This window comes from Amborella trichopoda, chromosome 2, assembly GCF_054954075.1.
Source record: "Amborella trichopoda isolate Santa Cruz 75 chromosome 2, AtrichopodaSantaCruz75HAP2 v2.0, whole genome shotgun sequence".
In the NCBI taxonomy this organism is placed as follows: Eukaryota; Viridiplantae; Streptophyta; class Magnoliopsida; order Amborellales; family Amborellaceae; genus Amborella; species Amborella trichopoda.
The window spans coordinates 68,650,301-68,670,460 of NC_142337.1; the positions used below are offsets into that span (position 1 = coordinate 68,650,301).

The 20,160-nt window shown below is 36.2% G+C and overlaps 1 protein-coding gene across 7 annotated transcripts; it reads right to left on the bottom strand.

Moving 5' to 3' along the window:
* Positions 1-1,353: 1,353 nt before the first annotated feature.
* Positions 1,354-15,707, bottom strand: LOC18430042 (uncharacterized). Of its 7 annotated transcripts, none has more exons than XM_020664762.2 (6): positions 15,195-15,707; positions 11,841-11,985; positions 6,259-6,332; positions 5,146-5,216; positions 2,938-3,042; positions 1,354-2,687 (listed from the first exon to the last, which is right to left on the bottom strand). In XM_020664762.2, the coding sequence occupies exon 6, from the start codon at positions 2,658-2,660 to the stop codon at positions 1,575-1,577; it is 1,086 nt and encodes a 361-aa protein (XP_020520421.2). In that variant the 5' UTR covers positions 2,661-2,687; positions 2,938-3,042; positions 5,146-5,216; positions 6,259-6,332; positions 11,841-11,985; positions 15,195-15,707; the 3' UTR covers positions 1,354-1,574. The 7 variants fall into 7 exon arrangements, 5 of the variants coding, with proteins under 5 accessions (XP_020520421.2, XP_006840269.3, XP_088715903.1 ...); XM_006840206.4 differs by having other exon boundaries at positions 2,766-3,042; XM_088859777.1 differs by lacking the exon at positions 5,146-5,216.
* Positions 15,708-20,160: the final 4,453 nt, after the last annotated feature.

Below are 20,160 nucleotides of genomic sequence, written 5' to 3' on the forward strand. Positions count from 1 at the left end.
AATGCATAAAAATTTTGGAAATAACTCTTCAATTTTTCAAAAATTTATTTTTTTTGGTTTCTATAATAAATTTAATAAAAGAGATTGTTAGTAGAAAGATGGAGATTTCAAATAGAATAAACTTTTTTTTTTTATTTTTTTTATACCTTTCATATTATTTACAAAAATAATTATACTACTATATACAACAAAAATTAACTGTTATATAAAAAATTAATTTTTTCATTTTTTTATATCTTTTATATCATTTACAAAATATTTTATATTTATACCAACTACTATACACACAACAAAAATATTTATATTTATACCAACCACCATATACACAACAAAAATGCAACACATGCCCAAGGGGATTCGAATGCAACACATGCCCAAGGGGATTCGAATGCAACACATGCCCAAGGGGATTCGACCTTCGAATGCAACACATGCCCAAGGGGATTCGACCTTGGGATATCAAGTAAAAAAACAAAAGTCACAACCACCAAGCCATCTAACTACATGTGATTATAAATTGTTGATTAATAGACTATATTTACATTTCATTTTCATTTAATGATGTTTGGAAATTATCTCACATCGAAAGATGGGTATTCACCTTTGGTATATAAATACCTATGTAATATGAACTATATTATGTGTACAAAAATATTAGGGCAGCTTCACACGTGCGCTTGGATACACATGTGCACGCGTGAGTGTGCGTGGGGCACGCTCGCATGTGCGCTTGGACACACGTGTGCACGCGTGAGTGTGTGTGAGGGCATGCTCGCACGTGCGCTTGGACACACGTGTGCACGTGCGAGTGTGCGTGGGGCACGCTCGCACGTGCGTGTCATGCGTTACGTGTGTGAACCGGACTGAACCGGATAGAATCAGATGGGAACCGACAGTTCTACTCTAGAACCGGGAGGTTCCCGATTTTGTGCTGGATCCGACACGGGCTGTGCCAGTTCCCGAGTGAAACCAGGCGAGTCCGATTTGACTCGCCATTTTTTAAAACACTGGTCTAAACAATAACATATCTTCAACCACCCGATTTCAAGAAAGAACTCGTATCAAAAAGCACCCGATTTCAAGAAAGAACTCGTATCAAAAAGCAAATGATACCTTTGTATACTTTTCCTATTCCATATGGCCATCATCTCATGATCAAGATCAAGGTTGTCATCGTCCTATCAATGGAAGGGAAGTGGATCCACATTAAATTTGAATTGTAGCTCCCTACTTTCCCTCATCGCCATCAGAACAATTGACTGGATCCTGCCATGAAAATCGTTGTTATCATCTGGATTGTATGACTATAGCCTGGACAAATAGAAAAATGCATCTTGACCATTGGGCTTGGGATTTAATTTGATAGGGTGAATGCTTCTTCGTCCCTTGAGCATGATGGCAAGGGGTTACAACCTTTTTGATTATTGATAATACATATATTACAGGCCGAAAATAGGTTTAAAAAAAAACAGAGACCCTCATCCAGCAAAGCAAACAAGCAGACCCCCAGGATATGAGGATGGCACTGCTTCTTATTATGGTTATGAATGCATAGTTGCTATTGGAATACGGTGTCAGTTATGACGGTGATCTTCCTTGGCGTGGTGGTGGTGGTTGTGGTGTGGAGGTGGAACGATGGGCCTTGAGATGCCGAGGTGAACTCCGGGGTTGTTGTAGGCGCAGCTGCTGTGGTACATTATGGAGTTATTCACGCTTTGCACGTTGCTATTCACGAATGCAGTCACTGGTGGTGATTCCTTCTTTTTCTGTATCTCATCCTTCATTCCATCACCTTCACCCTCCTTATTACCAACTTTCACATTTTCCGCAGCATTGGGGTTGTGTTGTTGAGGAGATAAAAGATTTCTCCTGGCAGCCCCGTAACCACCGCCCACTTCCATGGAAGCTCCCTTGTTCTCTCCAGCCATCGTGATCACCCTCGCTCCCATCTCTTCTGCCAATCCACCTGCTCCTCGATGGCCACTGCCGTTCTTCGTAGTCACTTCCTTTTCCTTGTGCTCCTCAACTTTGGGCTCAGGGAGGGGTTTTGCTGCATGCTGTTGTTGTTGTTGTTCTGGTTTTGGAGGCTCGCGATTGTTGGTTTTGATAGGTGGTAGCGGTGTAGATTTGGCATTGGGAGAGCGTGGAGGAGCCTGTAAAGATGACGGTTTGGGCTTGTTGTTAAGTGGAGACGATGGTCGGGATTGAGACGTTGGAACAGTAGTAGGTTGTGGTGTTTCGGTAGATGGAGCTGGAGCAGTAGCTGCGGGAGTAGGCTGTGGTGATTTGGTCCTAGGGGATTGAGGGGTGGGAGCTGTAGAAGTAGGACGTGGAGAGAGGCTGGCAGTAGCAGCACCATTGCCACTACCATTAGTTGGCGAAAGCTGAAGCTTCGTCGATGTTTGGGGTTGTTGTTGAGGAGGGGAAGGCTGTCGCTGCTGTGTTTCTGGCGGTGGTTGTGGCTGAGGTTGGGATTGGGGTTGTGGTGGTGGTTGGGCAGTTGGTTGTTGGGGTGTGGCTACTGGAGGAGGGGATGGTGGTGCCGCTGGAGGAGGGGATGGTGGTGCCGCTGGAGGAGGGGATGGTGGTAGAGGGGCCGGTGCTACAGGCACGAGACGTGGTTGTGGCTGAGGCTCGACACGAGCCAGCACAGAAGCCATCCGGAAAAAGGGGCGGCCTGTAGTTGTCTGCTGCGCCATTAATGGGATTAGGATTGGAAAAGAAAGAGAAGTATGGGATAGGGAAGAGGGGTTTGAGTGGTGTACTTATTTGGAGGGTGAGGAAGAGGAAGAGGAAGGTAAGCATCTGATTCTTTGAGCGCGCCACTTGGGAGGGGTTGGTATCAAGAATTGCTCCACAGCTGGTCCAATCCAATACCCTCCCTCCCTTCACTGGCTTCTGCTCTCTTGCCTTGCTCGATGGGACTCGAATACTTACTTTGCTCCGATGACCGGCTCACCACCACCGTTGGCCCTTGCCCTTTTCCTCTCTCTTTGAAACAAAAACGAGCATCAAGACTTTGGTGATATTGGGTCGCTGCATCTGTTCCATAGCTCAAACTTCAAAAGAAATTTACTCCTTTGTGACACATACAAACCATTAAATTTTACATCTGATGGTTGTGGTCAATTGTGACGACCATTACATTTAATTTTACATCAGCTGGTTGTGGGCAATTGTGACTATGCCAAAGGTTCTCCATTTTTATAAATATAACTAAATTAAAATGATTAAAAATATATTTTAAATAAAATTAACGAAAATACCTCTTCATTTATTTTGGTCAATACTTTTTATTCAAAATATTTTTTACCTCTACATTTATTTTGGTCACTATTTTTTATTTAAAATATATTTTTTTTTATTAATGTTACTCAATCTTAATTATAAAAATGAACCTAAAAACAAAATTTCAGATTAATATCATTTTTAAATAAAAAATAAGATTCATTATTGGCCTGTAGATGTGCATGGTTCAATCTGAACCATTAAAAGGTGCAAACGTTCCCATGCTGTGGACACAATGCCAACCCACAAAAAAAGACACACCCCTTCCATTTGAGGGGGAAGTGAACAAAAAAAATAGTTACATATTTATTCTCCAAGATTAAGGTAAAAAAAAAATATTATTTCGTGAGACAGCAGAACTTTTGCCTACCTGCGAACCTCGCTAAGTTTAATTGAGCCGTAGACCAACCTGCTTTTAACCTTGGCTAAGCTTCCCTCAACTAATTTCCTTGGTTAAGTTGTCTTAGCTTAAGACGCATGCTGGGTGCTTTTCTGTGAAGCTTTTTTTTTTTCTTTTTTTTTTCTTTTTTTTTTCTTTTTTTTTCTTTTTTTTTCTTTTTTTTTCCTTTTTTTTTAACTTTAATCGTGAACCTTCATTTGAAAAATAAAGAGTACGTAAGATAATACAAAAAAAGAGGTTTGTCAGTGACCACCAACGATTGTTGATGGACGCTTCTTTTGCAATTGCATCTGCCTCCATATTGGCCTGCTTTTCTGTAAGGAAAACTGTTTCATGCGAGCTAGACCGCATTTCTACATGTGAGGTCGAGAAAGTGTAAAACATCCATATTAAAAATGGTTGGATACAAGTAACTGTTCCATCTAAAAACAATAAAAACTAACGTTCCAAATGTTTTTATATTATAATTATTATTTTGGATTTTTAAAATTTTATTTATTTTTTCATATCCATGATCTCCACGTTGGAGATTACATGTCCTTAAAAATTAAGTCTTGAAATCCATCTCAAAAATAGATTTATTAAGAAACCCGCATTTGTACATATGCGAGCATGGCCGCATAGAAACCGGATCCTTTCTGTGAAGCCTTAACATACCAAAATACTTTATCTTGGAATTGTATACTGCAAAACTGATTACCACCGCTACAAGAAGGTAACAATCACCCTAACAAAAAATTGGGTAGCCGGACTTGTCACATTTCCTGTACAGAGTGATTCAAGTTAAGTACTTAACACATTCCTAGCCTCAAAATTTTACATCCGACGTCTAGAATTGATTATCAGATATAAACAACCTACCCTTGCGTCTCTCCTATAACAAATAGACCAATACAAGAAGGCCTCTGCACAAATGTGCTCCCTTTGTTTTTCAGATAAAAAAAATAGCAATATTTTTTGTTTTAAGAAAGATGGACCGGTGCAGCCAACGTAAAAAAATGGGTGCATATGTAATAATACGGGAAAATTACAAATAACCTCTAGACTTTTTTTTTATGCAATTTCTCACTTTTTACTCTAAAAAACACTTTTTTAATAAATACTCCCTCAACCCAAAAAAAAATAATCTTAACTACCCTCCCTTGAGGGTATTTGTTAGAAAAGTATATTTAAAAAAAAAATAATGAGAAAAAAAAATTGATTGGAGATAACTTGCTGGAAAGTCTAGTCTTCGAAGGTATTTGTAATTTTCCCTAATAATAACACGCATTTTAGAAACCAAAAATGTGGTTCACTCAACTCCTTTTCAGGCCTTCTTGCCAACTTCATTCCGTAGCGAGTGAGAATATGTAATCCAATCGATAAAACTCATTAATACCCTCCATCTTTTGTAACGTTCGTAAAAAAAAAAAAAAAACTCCCACCTTATTTGTAATTTGATGTAATCGTAAACTTACAAATGAGCTCCTTTCCCCAAACTCGTAAGATGCTAAAAGCATGCTAGATTACGCCGCCATGTCAATATATGCTGGAACAAATTACAGAGGAAATGTATATAATAAGACCATTCTGTTTTTTTTATAAGGAGATCACAATTATTATTGACAGTTAAAATGTGAAATCAGACGGTTGGGAATGTATCATTGATTAAATATTGCAACATGCTTGAATATATCAGATTTCACAAGACTAAAAATGATTGTGACCTTGTACCAAAAGTAAATGATCTTATAATAATACAATCCCGATTACAAATTATAGATACTTCAGAGAGAGAGAGAGCTAGAACTTTCAGAAATTTCAGTCTATTGCGGTCTATTTCTTGAGAGAGAGGGGAGAAGTTCCATAAAATTTCGGTGGCTCCTTACAAAGAATATTCTTTTACCTTTATCTTTGGTTGTTCATTTGACATTCTCTCTCTCTTAATGAGTATAAAATGTTGGTGATAACGGCTGGCCAATAGGAAAAGCCGTCCATGCACCCACTAGATTTTGTGGGAACAAAATTCAGTCTCACACAAGCCTCCAGACTGGTGAGAATCGAGCAGCCATAGCAACAGTTTTATCGGGTTGTATTTCTGTTTAGTATTACTTCGCTTTTGGTATAAAATAAGAACAAAAAAAAGCCGTTTCAAAGAAAAGTAACACCGGAATAGCTGAGGATTGATTGGTTAAAAAAGCAGACTAAAAATAAAGCTTTCTACATAAACGACTGTGGGTATATATGCCTGGGAAAAGGGTTAATTACATTTAACTTTTTTTATTGAAATTTGTCTAAATATAACAGTGATATTTGAGATTTGTCTTACGAATTTGAGATTTTATGAAGTTAATTCAAAACTCACACCTTTTGAAACTTGTACTAAAAACCTAGTGTACTTCTCAGTTTTAAATCGGGTTAGTTAGCTATGCAGCTAACTCAACCAGAGTGGAGCACTGGCATCCACAAGCTTAGGCGCTATTCCATTTCGTACAACGTTAGATTTACATTTAGAGCAATTTCATCAGTACATTAAAACATTCCTAGTCCTCTTTGGAAGGATAACGAATGGCATCATATTACTTCCTTACTTGTTTAGAGAGAAAAGTGGCATGGCTTCGTCAGCTCCCCCATTTCTTAATGATGCATTTTGGTAACCCGTAACCTGCATTTTCAGAAAACACCATCAAAACATCCAGAACTCAACCAATACAAAAATTTGGATTTCACTTACTATCAAACAATTCTCTTTCAAAACTAGAGTTGTTAGGCCAACCAAAGCTGGCTTTACACCAAATATGCACAAAAACAACTTCTCATCTCTTATTTCCAATTCTGATTTCATCTAAAAGCTATATTCATCTTCATGGAATATCCGAGCACTAGTTGATGACATTTACAAAGTCTCCTTCCACCATGATTTTTAATGAATAAAATGGGAGACACTTGATGCCCTTCAAGACAGCCTTTATCTCTGCCTCATTGGCTGTACATTATAGTTTTCGAATATGACAAAATAATAGAGCCCATTTTGCCTGAAAGAAGACCCCAAACTCTGGTTGGGCCCGGATTACTTATGGAGCTTCCATCGAAATTCAATTTGACCCATCCAGGTGTAAGGCTGCCAACCACTAGCCTTCAAAACTTCTTACCTGCATTAAAGCCACTTGCGGCGTGTTATTTATAATATCATGTCCAGCAACACTTACTGAACTCCTAGCTTTGGCCCAAGAAGCTATAGAGGCCGCCTATACATCCTTGACCTTACCGTCAAATGATCTTATATTTCATTATGCCCATACATGCCACATAATGGCAACCATAGCCATCCACCACAGATTCTTTTACCAATCTTCGGGTGAGGAGGAGAGCTCCATTGCATTAGCAGATGTTTAACTGACCTTCAAAATAATATTTTAGAAAGCTTAGTTTGTAGAGAGAGAAGTCATGGTTTATTTGTCCCACATACGTGTATGACAAAGAGTAAAGTTTATATAGAGGACTACCGTCTTCATTTGTATTCATGAATACAAAGGGGATATGTGCACAGCACTTGTGTGTGGGCACAAGGGTACTTGAAGCGAGCGCATCTTGTTACCGAGCCAAATAACAACAGAAATAAGCAAGCTAGCGCACCACATGACCAACCGTGTGTGACCAAATTTTTCATCTTCAACAATTTGGCTTAGGAACGGAAAGGTTGAATGTGAACCGCTATGACTGCTGGCTATCTAATTACATGAAGCTTTGTAACTAATGAAACATTATGAAAAGGAACAGTCGAGAAACAAAGAGTTACAAATCTTCCAACTTTTGAATGCATTGAACAGTCGCATCTTAAGAATTTCAAGGGGAGCCTACTCTCACTATACATTGGATTCGAATGTCTTTTCTCCAAAATGAATCTTGGATTCAAATGACTGGGCGTATGGCCCTTGATAGAGCGGAATGGTGGAATAGGATTCAGGCAACTAACCCCAAATAGTTGCCTGAATTCGAATGTCTTTTCTCCAAAATGAATCTTGGATTCAAATGACTGGGCATATGGCCCTTGATAGAGCGGAATGGTGGAATAGGATTCAGGCAACTAACCCCAAATAGTTAGGATAAGGTTTAGATGATGATGATGATCTTGGATACAAATATCTCCTTCACAACACTTGTTTTTCAGACTATCATCTATCTTTAGCTAACTTTCTCTCTTCATAAGAAAGGCAACTTTGGTGCTCTAAATCTTGTTATTCTTATGCATTTGAATAGGTAAGATAAGTGTTTAATTATCGATTTCCTTCTATCCAAGGATAAAATTTGCTGGGAGAAGTTTTATGCTCATTGATTTCATCAGTAAGGGGCAAATATTTCAAAAAACAACTATCATGCCTTGGAACAATAAGATCTTTTATCCACAAAGTATTTGCAAAATTGTGCTATTTACTGCCCTGTTTCACCCACCATTCTTCCAACAACTACTCTTCATGCTCCAAAAGCAATGATGCCTTGGTTATTCATATGAAATTCCAAACCTTATATATACCCAAATGGGTGGTGGATTGATACAAACCAGAGATTAAGATACATGTCAAGATCATGAGGGGATAAATTCCGCCACAAACCAATTCTTGACTTGCATCAGATTTAAGGTTGGATCAAGTCACATAGTTCATTTTTTGATACACTTATGGGGGAAATCCAAACAATTTAGGAATGATTCCCCAAGAGCTAGCCCCCAATGTCAAATCATGTTCACAGAAATATTTGAAAGAACCACTAGCTGCTTGACATGGAACCCAACATTTAGACAACAGTCACAGCAACCCAAAGGCAATGAGATAGAAGAATTAATAGAGCCGAAAAAGCAACTTCAGCAAGTATATAACCCAATTTCTGGGTTAGACAAGATGCTTTGCAGCCCAAGCAGTAAGGGCCTGTTCTCATTCTCATCCTTTTACAGTAATCTTTCTCACTCACCCTTCCCACCAGCAGTAGCTTGAAAGGTATGGTCTATGTGCCCCACCTCCTAAAGAAAAAAGGGCAAAAAAAAAAAAGGGTTCAGATTTTATTGTCTAGCTATACTAGAAAAAGCACTCATTGTTGACCATCTTAGAAACAATGGTGTGCCCATAGGTGAATCATGTGTTGAGCAGATGGGTGACAGTGGAGCACCTATTCTCCATTGCAAAGTAGCTCAGGCTATCTTGTCCTTTCGCTTAAGTACTAAGTATCTTAGTTGAGTCCAGCACAAAGTGTTGAATGCCTCTTTTGACAATAGGCATTATCCTTTGGCAACAGGGACTGCTTGCTATCCTATACTCACTTCAGTTAAAAATAAATGGAAGGACCTCCCAAGGCAACTTCTCTAATGCAAGAAAAATCAACGAAAAAAAACAATGGGTCATGTTATTGATTAGGCACTAACCATGAAAGAGTTATGGGGATTCACACATAGAGACCTGCACCACCATTTGCAAAATACACTACGGACCTGAAAACGTAAAGAAGCCACAGCCAAAATTAGAACCCACCTCCAACGATCATCAAACATTTTTAAGACCAGAGCGGATTGGACTACCCTGTCCAATCAATTCGACTAGGAATGGGACCAAGGATTGGCCCAGTTTGACCAGTGAACTAGCAATTTGTCAAAAATTGGTCAGAACCTGTCAAAACAGGTTTGAGCCAGCCAATTCAGGCAGTTCAAACCTGTTTTAAAAAGATTGTACTGGTTTTCTATATAATTTTTTATTTTTATTTATATTTATCTAGACCGGCCTGACCAAGGAACCGGCCTAGTACCACGATATGGACCAGGCCAGTGCCCTCACTGGCTCAATGACCGATGGTTCTGAAGACATTTCAAAATTAAATTGCGGTGGAGGTTTTAAGGGCAACCCAGGTCTAGCTTGTATTAGAGCTGTTTCTGAATCATCATGGAAAAGTTTGTCCGTGTAATCTAGACTGGTAAGAACATGAGTCCCAATAAATCGGTCTTAGGATATATAGAGGGCTGAATGGGGCCATCAAATAGTGTAAGGAGACTTCACAAGAACCATAAGATGGGCCAAAAGCCTCTCAAGTTGCCCATGGAGAATACAAAATCTTTCACAAAATTGAAGACATCATATAAAGCTCAAATGTGATCTTCCAACTCTTGGCGAAAATCGAGTGAGTTTGCAAATGCCCTAGGCAAATAAGAAACACCTTAGAGCAATTTTTTCATGGTATGAGACTGACTTCTTCTTAATTTTGCTAGCAGAAATGTTTTTGTCCGTAGTAGACATGGGCATCAAATTTTGAAATATGCGATGTCATCACCACACGACAAATTCGTTAACAATCAAATAAACATATATTTGTCTGTTTAACACTTCTTACTACAACCCCGCAGATGTTATAATGATAAAAACATGAGGGCGAAAATCCTCTCGAGTTGCTGGGATGACCCACACAGACTTAGACACAACTTTTATTATAACTTTTCTTCGACATCACAAGATAACGAGGCTTAGTTTCAATCTAGATGGGAAGTATACACCATAATGAAATCTAAAGGGTGCTTAATACACTTACAAACTCTAATAAGAGGGCCAAAATGACCCATGTGAAGGTTGGGAAGATCAACATGTGAGAGAAGAAACAAGCTATCTAGGCATAGTTCACGAAAATACATGGAGATGGACGGACGCATTTGGACTGTCACATGGAAGTGACATGGCATCCTATGTAGGGCCCACATGTGGCATGGTGGCACACATTTGCCATTTGTGTGCCACGCTCCATACATGTGGGTCTCCTTAGTTGGAATTTTGGGCAACCAAATTTTTGAAGCCATTTTTACTTATAATAAATTTTTCAAAATTATCAAAAATCATTGTAAATCATTTTCAAACATTCTCTAACAAAATCACTTAATTTAGCATGATAAAAAATATGAATAGAGAAATTAGGATCTTCAGGAGGTACAATTACGTTCTATGGTACTCCATTGGGCTAGGTTTGGAACCTTTGGCCACTTTCTCAACCTAACGAACCTTTGTCCCATAGTCTCAAGCAAGGGAACATGCTTGGTTTATTAAAGCTGACTCAATAGATGGCCTTGGTTTTCGGATATTCAGTGGATTACAAGGCATCCCCAAGGACAAGCACTCTTATAGGTGCGGGGGTCCTCTCTCTAGCACATGTCCATAGCTCTGATTAAGCATATCGACTTTGTCAAAGCGGCTTCCCATTTGCTACTATCCTTTACACATGTTGTGAGTAAACTGAATTGTTCGGGATTTAGGCTTATGTCCTCTTAAAGCCTATTCTTCGTACACATGGCTGAATCCCACATGTTTGCTCCAATATATCGGATTTTCCAATCCTATCTCTTAGGCCCTGGCTCACACACTGATGAGGAGTTCTCATACCGACCCTGACTAGAGGAGACCCTTAAACATCTCGGTTGTGAATAAGGCCCTCCAGTCCTGCCTTATGACTCTAGGTATTTCGACTTTTCAGATCTCAGTTTTCTAAATCCAGTAAGTGCGACATTCTAGTTCACTCCCACTGTGACTCAAAACTATCTTGGAACCACGGAGTCAAGGACTTGAAAGGCCATTACTCCAACAAGATCATCCGTTTTGTCATACATGTGATATTTGTCGTGATATTTGTCTTACATGGTTGGACATGTGTCAAAGTTCAAAGACACAAAATCTGGAATTATCTTTGGAGAGTAGCATATCCTATTTCTAATTTGTCACACCCATCTTCATCCATTTTTTCTTGCTCATACATCAAACTGAAGATGAAATGCACCATGAAAAGTATACAACCTTAAATTGCCATATGTGAGCAATAATTGGTATTTGTAAAATCTAGCAACATAAACAATAAACAAGTTAGAGAAATATAAGCAACATGATTCAAATGATAGTCGCAGAAAAAAAAATCCCTCTTCCCTATGGTGGAACCTAGCATTAGAAAAGCAACATAACTTTAAATTTGAATGAAATAAAGATTGTAGCTTTTTTTCTTGATAGAATGAAATAAACAATGTATGAACATTCTTTCTAAACATTGCATCCATAAGAAGAATACAACTACCAAAAAGAACAAACACTTCAGAGATAGAGGACGGAACAAAATATATATCAAGAAAAAAAAACTAAGCATAAAATGTGAGAGTAGAAACCTCAACTCAATGTAGACCAATTATATCTCCGTTGGACTTCACATGAGGTAATTGCTCCACCGATCCATTTTTGAGACGAAACAAACTACCGAGAGCTCAAGTTATTGATGGGATACATCCATTACCTTTAGTACATATGTGTTATCTGTGAGATAAAATCATCTATCAAGACCAATAAAAAATGGATGAATTCTGGAAAAATAATGGTTCATGGAAGTAATCATAAACCTTAATAGGAGTCACTTCAGAAAAAACGACAAGCTAGGATCATGAAATTGTGTAGAGTATTGATAAAAGATTAAAGAGTAGAAACATACACCCAAGAACACATGCACCATAGTTAAAGTATATGACTAAAAACACGATCTTTAAAAAAATCTCTGATTTTTTGACATACATTAAAACTTTTGAGTTTTGAGTTGTTTCCAAATCTCTTCAGAATAATTGCAATTATTTTTAACATTCTAAAAGAACTTCTTCCCGGTTTTCTTTTTTATTGAATCTATTAACTGTTGTATTAAAGTAATAGGCAAATTACACGAGTTAAGGCAACCCACACGCTCGGTGCTCTGTACATAAACCCTCAAAGGGGCTCAAAAGATGCTCTACATCCAAAACATAAAGAAGAAAACTAGATACGAAAAATGGGGAACTATGAGCTCAAAAAGTTGTCAAAATTCCCCTGATTACGTCTTGTGCTGCTCCCTCCTTAGCGAGGGCGTGGACTGCTATGTGGTATTCGTGTCCATTTTTCAAATTTTTTGCCAAACTTCCATTATCTTCATTGATTTGAAACATCTGAATTTGTTTTTGAGATAAGAATATTCAAAGTGAGATTAAACCAATAATATCCATTTAACTAAAAATTTCATCAAAAAATTCACCAACATATTCCCCAAAAAAACCGTTTTCCTCCCCCTAAAAAAAAAGAAATAGTAATCAACATATTCCATGAAAATATTCTCCAAACACTGTATAACATGAAGAGATAGTAGCAGGAGAGCAAGAGTCACCCAATGAAAAATATTCCTTTTCTCTAAATGGAGAGCACTTATGCAAAGAGGAAAGAGAAATTGATTTGGTCAAATCTAAAGATGGTTTTTGATGTTTGGTTATTTTTTTTAACTGCAATTGCATATTGTTGTTCTTTTTTTCAAACAAAAACCATATACCTCGGTGTCATTCTTGTTATTTGTTAATGTCATTGTTGTGTTTAGATTGTTGTTGCTTCATTGCATGCTCCCATTAAAATCAGCATCTTTTGTTCCTCAACAGCAGAAGAAGCATGCCTTGTTGTTGTTTATAATGAAAAAAATTTGTCAAGTATGACCTAAATGGTAACAATCATGGCATAAAATTATTTTTCAATGAATTCATAATTTCCTTGCACTAACTACAAAGTATAACTTTAGTTTACGTGTTTTATACATATTGAGAAAAGTTTATATAGAGCCTAGGCTCTAAACAATCAAATTGGAGCCTACCTAAAAAATTTCACTAGAAGAGGTTGCTTTGATGCCCAAATATCATCAAATTAATCATCTCGACATCAAGATGCATGGACATGAGAAAAAAATGGATTTTAAGTTTCAGAAACGGTGCATCTTGTAACGCATTTTTTGACCGTTCATTTTCAAGATTTTCAAGTTTTCATAGGTCTGCTTGATCTACACTATGTTTTAAGCTTTGAATTCTATAATTAAATATGAAAGTATATTTTAAGGCTATTACAAAAAATTTCAGTATTGAAACCATATTTCTCGAAGCTATTTAAAGGTGGCTCTAATTTGATTGTTTAGAGCCTCAGCTCTATCGAAACCGTACCGATACATATTTGATTTTTTAAATCGGTTTGTATCATCCAAATTCCAAATATTCTGGATTTTAACTTACTTAATATTTGGCAATCCGAATTTTTTCCCAGATTTTTTGCTTTCAATATTTTGGGCTAATAGTACTATATTACGAGTTTTACGGATTGCCAAAGATATTGTTAATTATGCACACAGCCATGTGTATGTATGTGCATGTCTAGTGGTTTTATCAACCTCTGCTGTGTGTTCAACGTTATTATCCTTAACTGCATATTCTCAGATGTAGACTACCTCTTCCTTTCATCGAGGATCGTGTTTGGCTGAAAGTAATTTAGAACTATCAAATAGCAATATCATTAATCAGACAAAAATACCAATTTATAGGATCATACAAGGAAAAAAAGGCACAAATTCATGTTCACTATGATATAACCACTGGAAAGCCAAAATGCATGTTGCAAGATTGGGAGACAACATGACAAAAACAAGCTGGGCCTCACGGGTCCCACCCTTGCTGATGTTAAGTACAGTTCTCTTCAATTTTTCTAGAGCAGAGATTAGTTATTTTATATTGGTCTAGTTGATGCTAAGAAGAAATGGTCAGAACTTTCAAAAGAACAGAATGAATGATGGATGGGGCCTAGAATTAAAATACATTGTATTTTCTGTGTCCTTGGAAATACCTGAATGGTTAGTCAAAGGATTTGGAAAGGATGATTTTCTTTGGAGTTTGGATAACGGAGTGGTCGAAGCTTAATGAACCTAGAAGCATTTTGCATTGCTTATCCATTATTTATTTTCTTCTATATCATTTGCCTGAAAAATTTTGCCTTTGGTTTGATTTTTTTCTACCTTCTAATAATTTTGAACTGATTGAGCATTAGCATTTGCATGACAGTGTCACCTACTTAATTGGTTGTTCTTAGCCCTTTCTCAAGACTTCCTCAAATCAATGATAATTCATGAACAAATTTGACATGGAACTAACAACTTTGACGAGATTCCAAAAGACAGCATTGTTTGGTAATTTTTATTTAAATAAAAAAAAATGTCTGCCGTAATCCTTCTTCTTCAAACTTGAAGCTCTTCATGCAATGTATAAAATGAATATGCTAAATATACCAGTGAAATGCTCCATTTCCATCAATTTTTTTTAGTGAGTACCACAGATCTCTGGTGAAACTAGCAATTCCCTAATAAAAATGATGTAATGGTACACAAAATTAGCATACACCGGTTCAATTTCATGAATGCAAATCAGATAATCAACAAATTATAAATGTGTGAAAAATGATCTAGAATCCAAAGAAATAACACAATTATATAACAATATTTCGTGGATATTCAAAAGCAAGATACTTCACTTTGATAAGCAGATCACTGAAAAGGAAAAAAAACATACATCAAAGATGATGGAAAGAATAAACTGCATAGTTGAATTATTTGGGTTCAACCCCACAGCTTCCCTTTAGGTAAACAGTTACCAAAAGTTAAGAAAGAAAAACAGAATATAATAATAGTAAAAAGAATGGAGAATGACCAAGATTGAAGAAGAATGGCATTAGAATATCAGCCCTTTTACTCTTTAAGGGTATCTCAAACTTCTCCACCACAGAAAACATGATGACCTTGCGACAATACTGTAAATTCCATCTCTTGTTGGCACACACCCGTAGAAATTCCCATCTTCTCTCTGGTAAAACCCTCTCTCTCCTGAAACGCTCATTCTCCCCACCATATTTACAAGAGGAAACTATCTTCCCCCATCTGCCTCCCCTCTCTCTCTCCCTCTCGTATTGGCACACACCCGTAGAAATTCCCATCTTCTCTCTGGTAAAAGCCTCTCTCTCCTGAAACGCTCATTCTAACTGCTCCCCACCACATTTACAAGAGGAAAGTCTCCTCCCCCATCTGCCTCCTCTCTCTCTCTCTCTCTTTCTCTCTCTCTCTCTCCCCCATCTGCCTCCTCTCTCTCTCTCTCTCTCTCTCTGAAATTCTTTGAGAAATTGCAGAGGCCGAACCAACCTCCAAAGGAAATCCCGCCCTCTTTCTTGTCGAATGGGATTTCAAGGGCGTGGTTTTTATAACGGGTGTAGTTTGTATAGGGCTGAGGTCCCAAGCAATCAAAGTAAGGCGCCCGACATAAGTTTTTCGGTACGGGAAATCTTCGTGATCGCTTGAAACTTGTAAAATATAAAGCTTCGGTAGGAGAAATCGGCTTGAAATTTTATTTTTATGTCCTATTATAAAATGGATAAGGTTTATAAAATTTTATTTTTATTTCTTATTATCAAATTGTTATTTTTATGTCCTGACAATCAAATTAGAGTCTACCTTCGAAAATAGTGTCGGGAGAAATGTAATTTTAATATGAGAAATTTTTTTTGTAGCCTTAAAATATGTTTTTATTTTTATTTATAAAGTTTAAAGCTTCAAAAATAGTATAGATTGAGAGATCTATAAAAACTTGAAAATTTTGAAAATTAACAGTTCAAAAATGCATTACAAAATATTCTATTCCAAAACTTAAAATCCATTTTTTTATCATGTCCATGCATCTTGATGTTGAGATTATCAAATTGAGGATATTGGGCATCTCTTTGAGTGAAATTTTTGAGGTAGGCTATGATTGATTTTTACCATGTGTCTTGCTAGAGTTCATCCACGTGTCAAAGCCTTGACTCTATATAAGGTTTTTTATTATAAAATTTCAAATTTCAAATGGCATCTATAAACATTTAAAACATTTTACTTTTCATATATACATTTCAAGACTCTTCCGTACTGAGGTTGAGGATTTGTAGGCATCCAAATAGACACACATCTTAAGGTCGAGAAGATAAATTTGAGTATTTGTAGGCATCCAAATAAACTATTTATAGTGGAATTTTGAAGTGCCTTAATTTTATTGTTTAGAGCATCACCTTTATATAACTTTTTTTTCTTTTTTATAATGAGTCAACATATATTTGTAGGCATCCAAATAACAACTTATAGCGGAATTTTGAAGTGTATCTTAATTTAATTATTTAGGGCGTCACCCATATATAACTCTTTGGGTTTTTAATTTTTTTCTTTAAATCCGGAGACTTCAATGGGTTTTTCATTTTTCTCTTTAAATCCGGAGGCCTGTCCCCGTATTTTAAATTTTTTATCAAGGCATGAAACTCAACACACTGCCTTGTTAGTGTGTGATGCTTCTATAGAAGCTCTCACACCTTTTAATCTTCAGGACAAATTCTCCCATTTTTTTACTATAAGAATTCAACGCATGACAAAACTTTGGGAACGATTTTACATACGAGGCATTTTACAGACCCTTTGGGAGCAAGTTTACATACGAGACATTTACAATGCTCGGCAGACATACATGGCTATTTACATAGTTTATTTCTTTATTTACATAATTAAAAATTAAAACTACTTTATTTATATAGTTTATTTAGTATAAACTTAGCTATATTTTCTTCACGCCATAGTTTAAACATAGTTAATCTACAACATAGTTATTTTACGTCATAACTAATTTTAAAAGTTTACAACATCATTCTAAATTAGCTAATTTCTAAGCATTTTACATCATAGCTTATTTACACCATATAGTTTTGATTTTATACGATGTAGCAAATTTCAAAGTTATATAAATAAACTTATATGGTATAAAGAAAACTTAGTCAAGAAAGAAAATTAAGATAATGCGACATCTATTTCTTTTTTTCCTTTTGGTTTCTTTAACGTTCAAATAAAACTAAGACATTGCAAAGGAAAAAATAACTTTAAAATATTCAAGGGCCAATAGACATCTAGACATAAAAACGACGTCTCAATATTGACATATGTTTGTAAAATAGTGAAAGTACATAATGCATCGCCCCCATGTTTTTCTTAACTCAAAAAACACTATTTTAAGTGAGTTTTTTAAATCTTTATAACCTGAAATTGGCCGATCCACTGATCCAACCTGATATTTGGAGTGGCCGATCCAATTCACCAATTTATTTTTTTAAACCTTGGTTCTACTGCAGGAAACTCTTGGGACGACCAAAAATTCTATAAAAATTTATGTGCAGACAAGTTTTTTGGCCTTTAATTGCAGCAGGTTTTGAATTTTCCTAATTGTCCCAGCCCGCCTTTCTTTTGAGTTTTGCGTCCCCCCACAGTCCAATATTTTCAAAATGGAAATTCACTTCTTTTTAAAAGGCATGTCCAATATATCCCTCCTTTCTTTTGATTTGTTTGATATTGACCATGTTGGAAAACCCTGAATCCCTAAATGTGTTCAACCCCAATGATATTGAACATCTCAAAATCTCTGCTTTTGCGCTATCTATAATTTTCAATACTAGATAGGTATCTTGCAAAGGGATAAGGTGTTTGGTGTTAACTACATCAGACAACCTAACATATTTAAATCTCTGCCTTTGGGTTGTCCAATATTTGTAACACTGGATAGGTCTTTCTCGAAGAATGAGGTGTCAGATGTTGGTAACATTGGACTGCCTAACATTTCCAAATCTTTGCCTTTGGGCAGTTCGATGTTTTAAACACCAAACACGTTTCTTACTGATGGACGATGTGTCTGGTGTTAGTAACAGTGGACAATCTAAAGGAAAAGATTTGGATGTATATGATATCACAACATCAAACATACAGGGGTTTTAAGCTTCTCCGACATCCTCAATATCGAATGAACAATTGTTTCATGCAAGTTAGACCACATTTGTACAATATGCGGTCCATCGATTTTAAAGATGGATGCAAATAGGTGGTCTATCTAAAACAATTGAAATTGACAGTCCACAAATGTTTTCTTACTAGAATTATTATTTCTAATTTTTTAATTTTATTTATTTTCATATTCATGATCTTAATATTCAAAATTATATATTCTCTAAAATTTAAGATCGAATTCTATTTCAAAAATAAATTTATTAAAGGGCTTGCATTTCTACATGTGCGGGCATTGAAGCATGCTAACCGCGTCCATATCGCAAAGACCAAGCGATGGAGGTGTTTGTTATTTTTGATATCAAATAAGCCTTGAAATGTTTTTGGGAAATTATCGTTAGTATACCTTATTTTTTAAAAAATCACAAAAAAACCCCCAACTTTCCAAAACCTCGCCTACACCCTTTTTTTCCAATTTTTTGGATGAAAATACCCTTTACGGTAGTCTTTCTCCCGTAATACATTTTGAATGTATTACGGTAGAAAGACTACCATAATGGTGTGAAGATACATTATGGTACTTCGAGTACCGTAATGAACATTACGGTAATTTAAATACCGTAAAGAACATTACAATGCTTTAATTGCCGTAATACATAAATATATTTTTCACGGCATTCTTAGTACCGTAATGTTTTGAAAAGCTTCAAACCGAAGCTAATATCAGGGCTACGCATCTCCTCCCACGCTATGCGAAATCAAAACTAAAGGACACATTTTTTTTTGCAAAATCTCAAAAGTTTATCTCTAATATTTCATTTTCAAATAAATACAGAGCAAAATTGGAACAATTCAAGAATTTTTTTTTCTTAATGTACATACCGTATACAAATTACCTATCATCATGTAGGTATTTTACAGAGAAAAAAAATGGTTCTACAAATTCCTAGAGAAAGAAAGAGACTCTGGGTGGGCCAGCAAAGATAAATTTGATCTTGGTCCATTGGGTCAAGAAGGGGTTGATTGTCCTATTAAAGATGAGGTACCACTATGGAACATTGATAAAAATTGCGCACTGACAATTGGTCTTTAAAATTAGGGAAGCCTAACAAAATATCACGTAGGAGATCAGAGTCTATTTATCTCTCTAGGAATTTGTAGAACCATTTATTTTTTACTGCAAAATACCCACATAGGGGTGTGTAATCTGTATACGATATATACATTAAGAAAAAAAAAAAAAAAATCGAATTTGTTACAATTTTTCTCCGTATTTATTCGAAAGTGAAATATTAGAGAGACATTTTTGGGATTTTACAAAAAAAAATGTGTCATTTGGTTTTGATTTCGCAGAGCGTGAGAGAAAGATGGGTAGCCTTGATATTAGCTTCGGTTTGAAGCTTTTCAAAGCATTACGGTATTAAGAATGCCACGAATAATATATTTATGTATTACGGTAATTAAAGTACTGTAATGTTCTTTACGGTATTTAAATTACCGTAATGTTCATTACGGTACTTGAAGTATTGTAATATATCTCCACACTATTATGATAATCTTTTTTACCGTAATACATTTAAAGTGGATTACGGTAGAAAGATTAGCGTAAATGGTATTTTTGTCCAAAAAATCTTTAAAATTGAGAAAAGTGGTGTGGAAGAGGTTTTGAGAAGTTGGGGGTTTTTTTTACGATTTTTTTAAAATTAAAGTATATTAATGATAATTTTTCATTTAAAAAAAAAAAAAAAGAGAAAAAAAAGTGAACGCCCCACCTATCTAATGCTTGAGTTGTCATGCAGGGGAAATTAAAAAAAAGAAAAGAAAAAGCGGGTGGGATC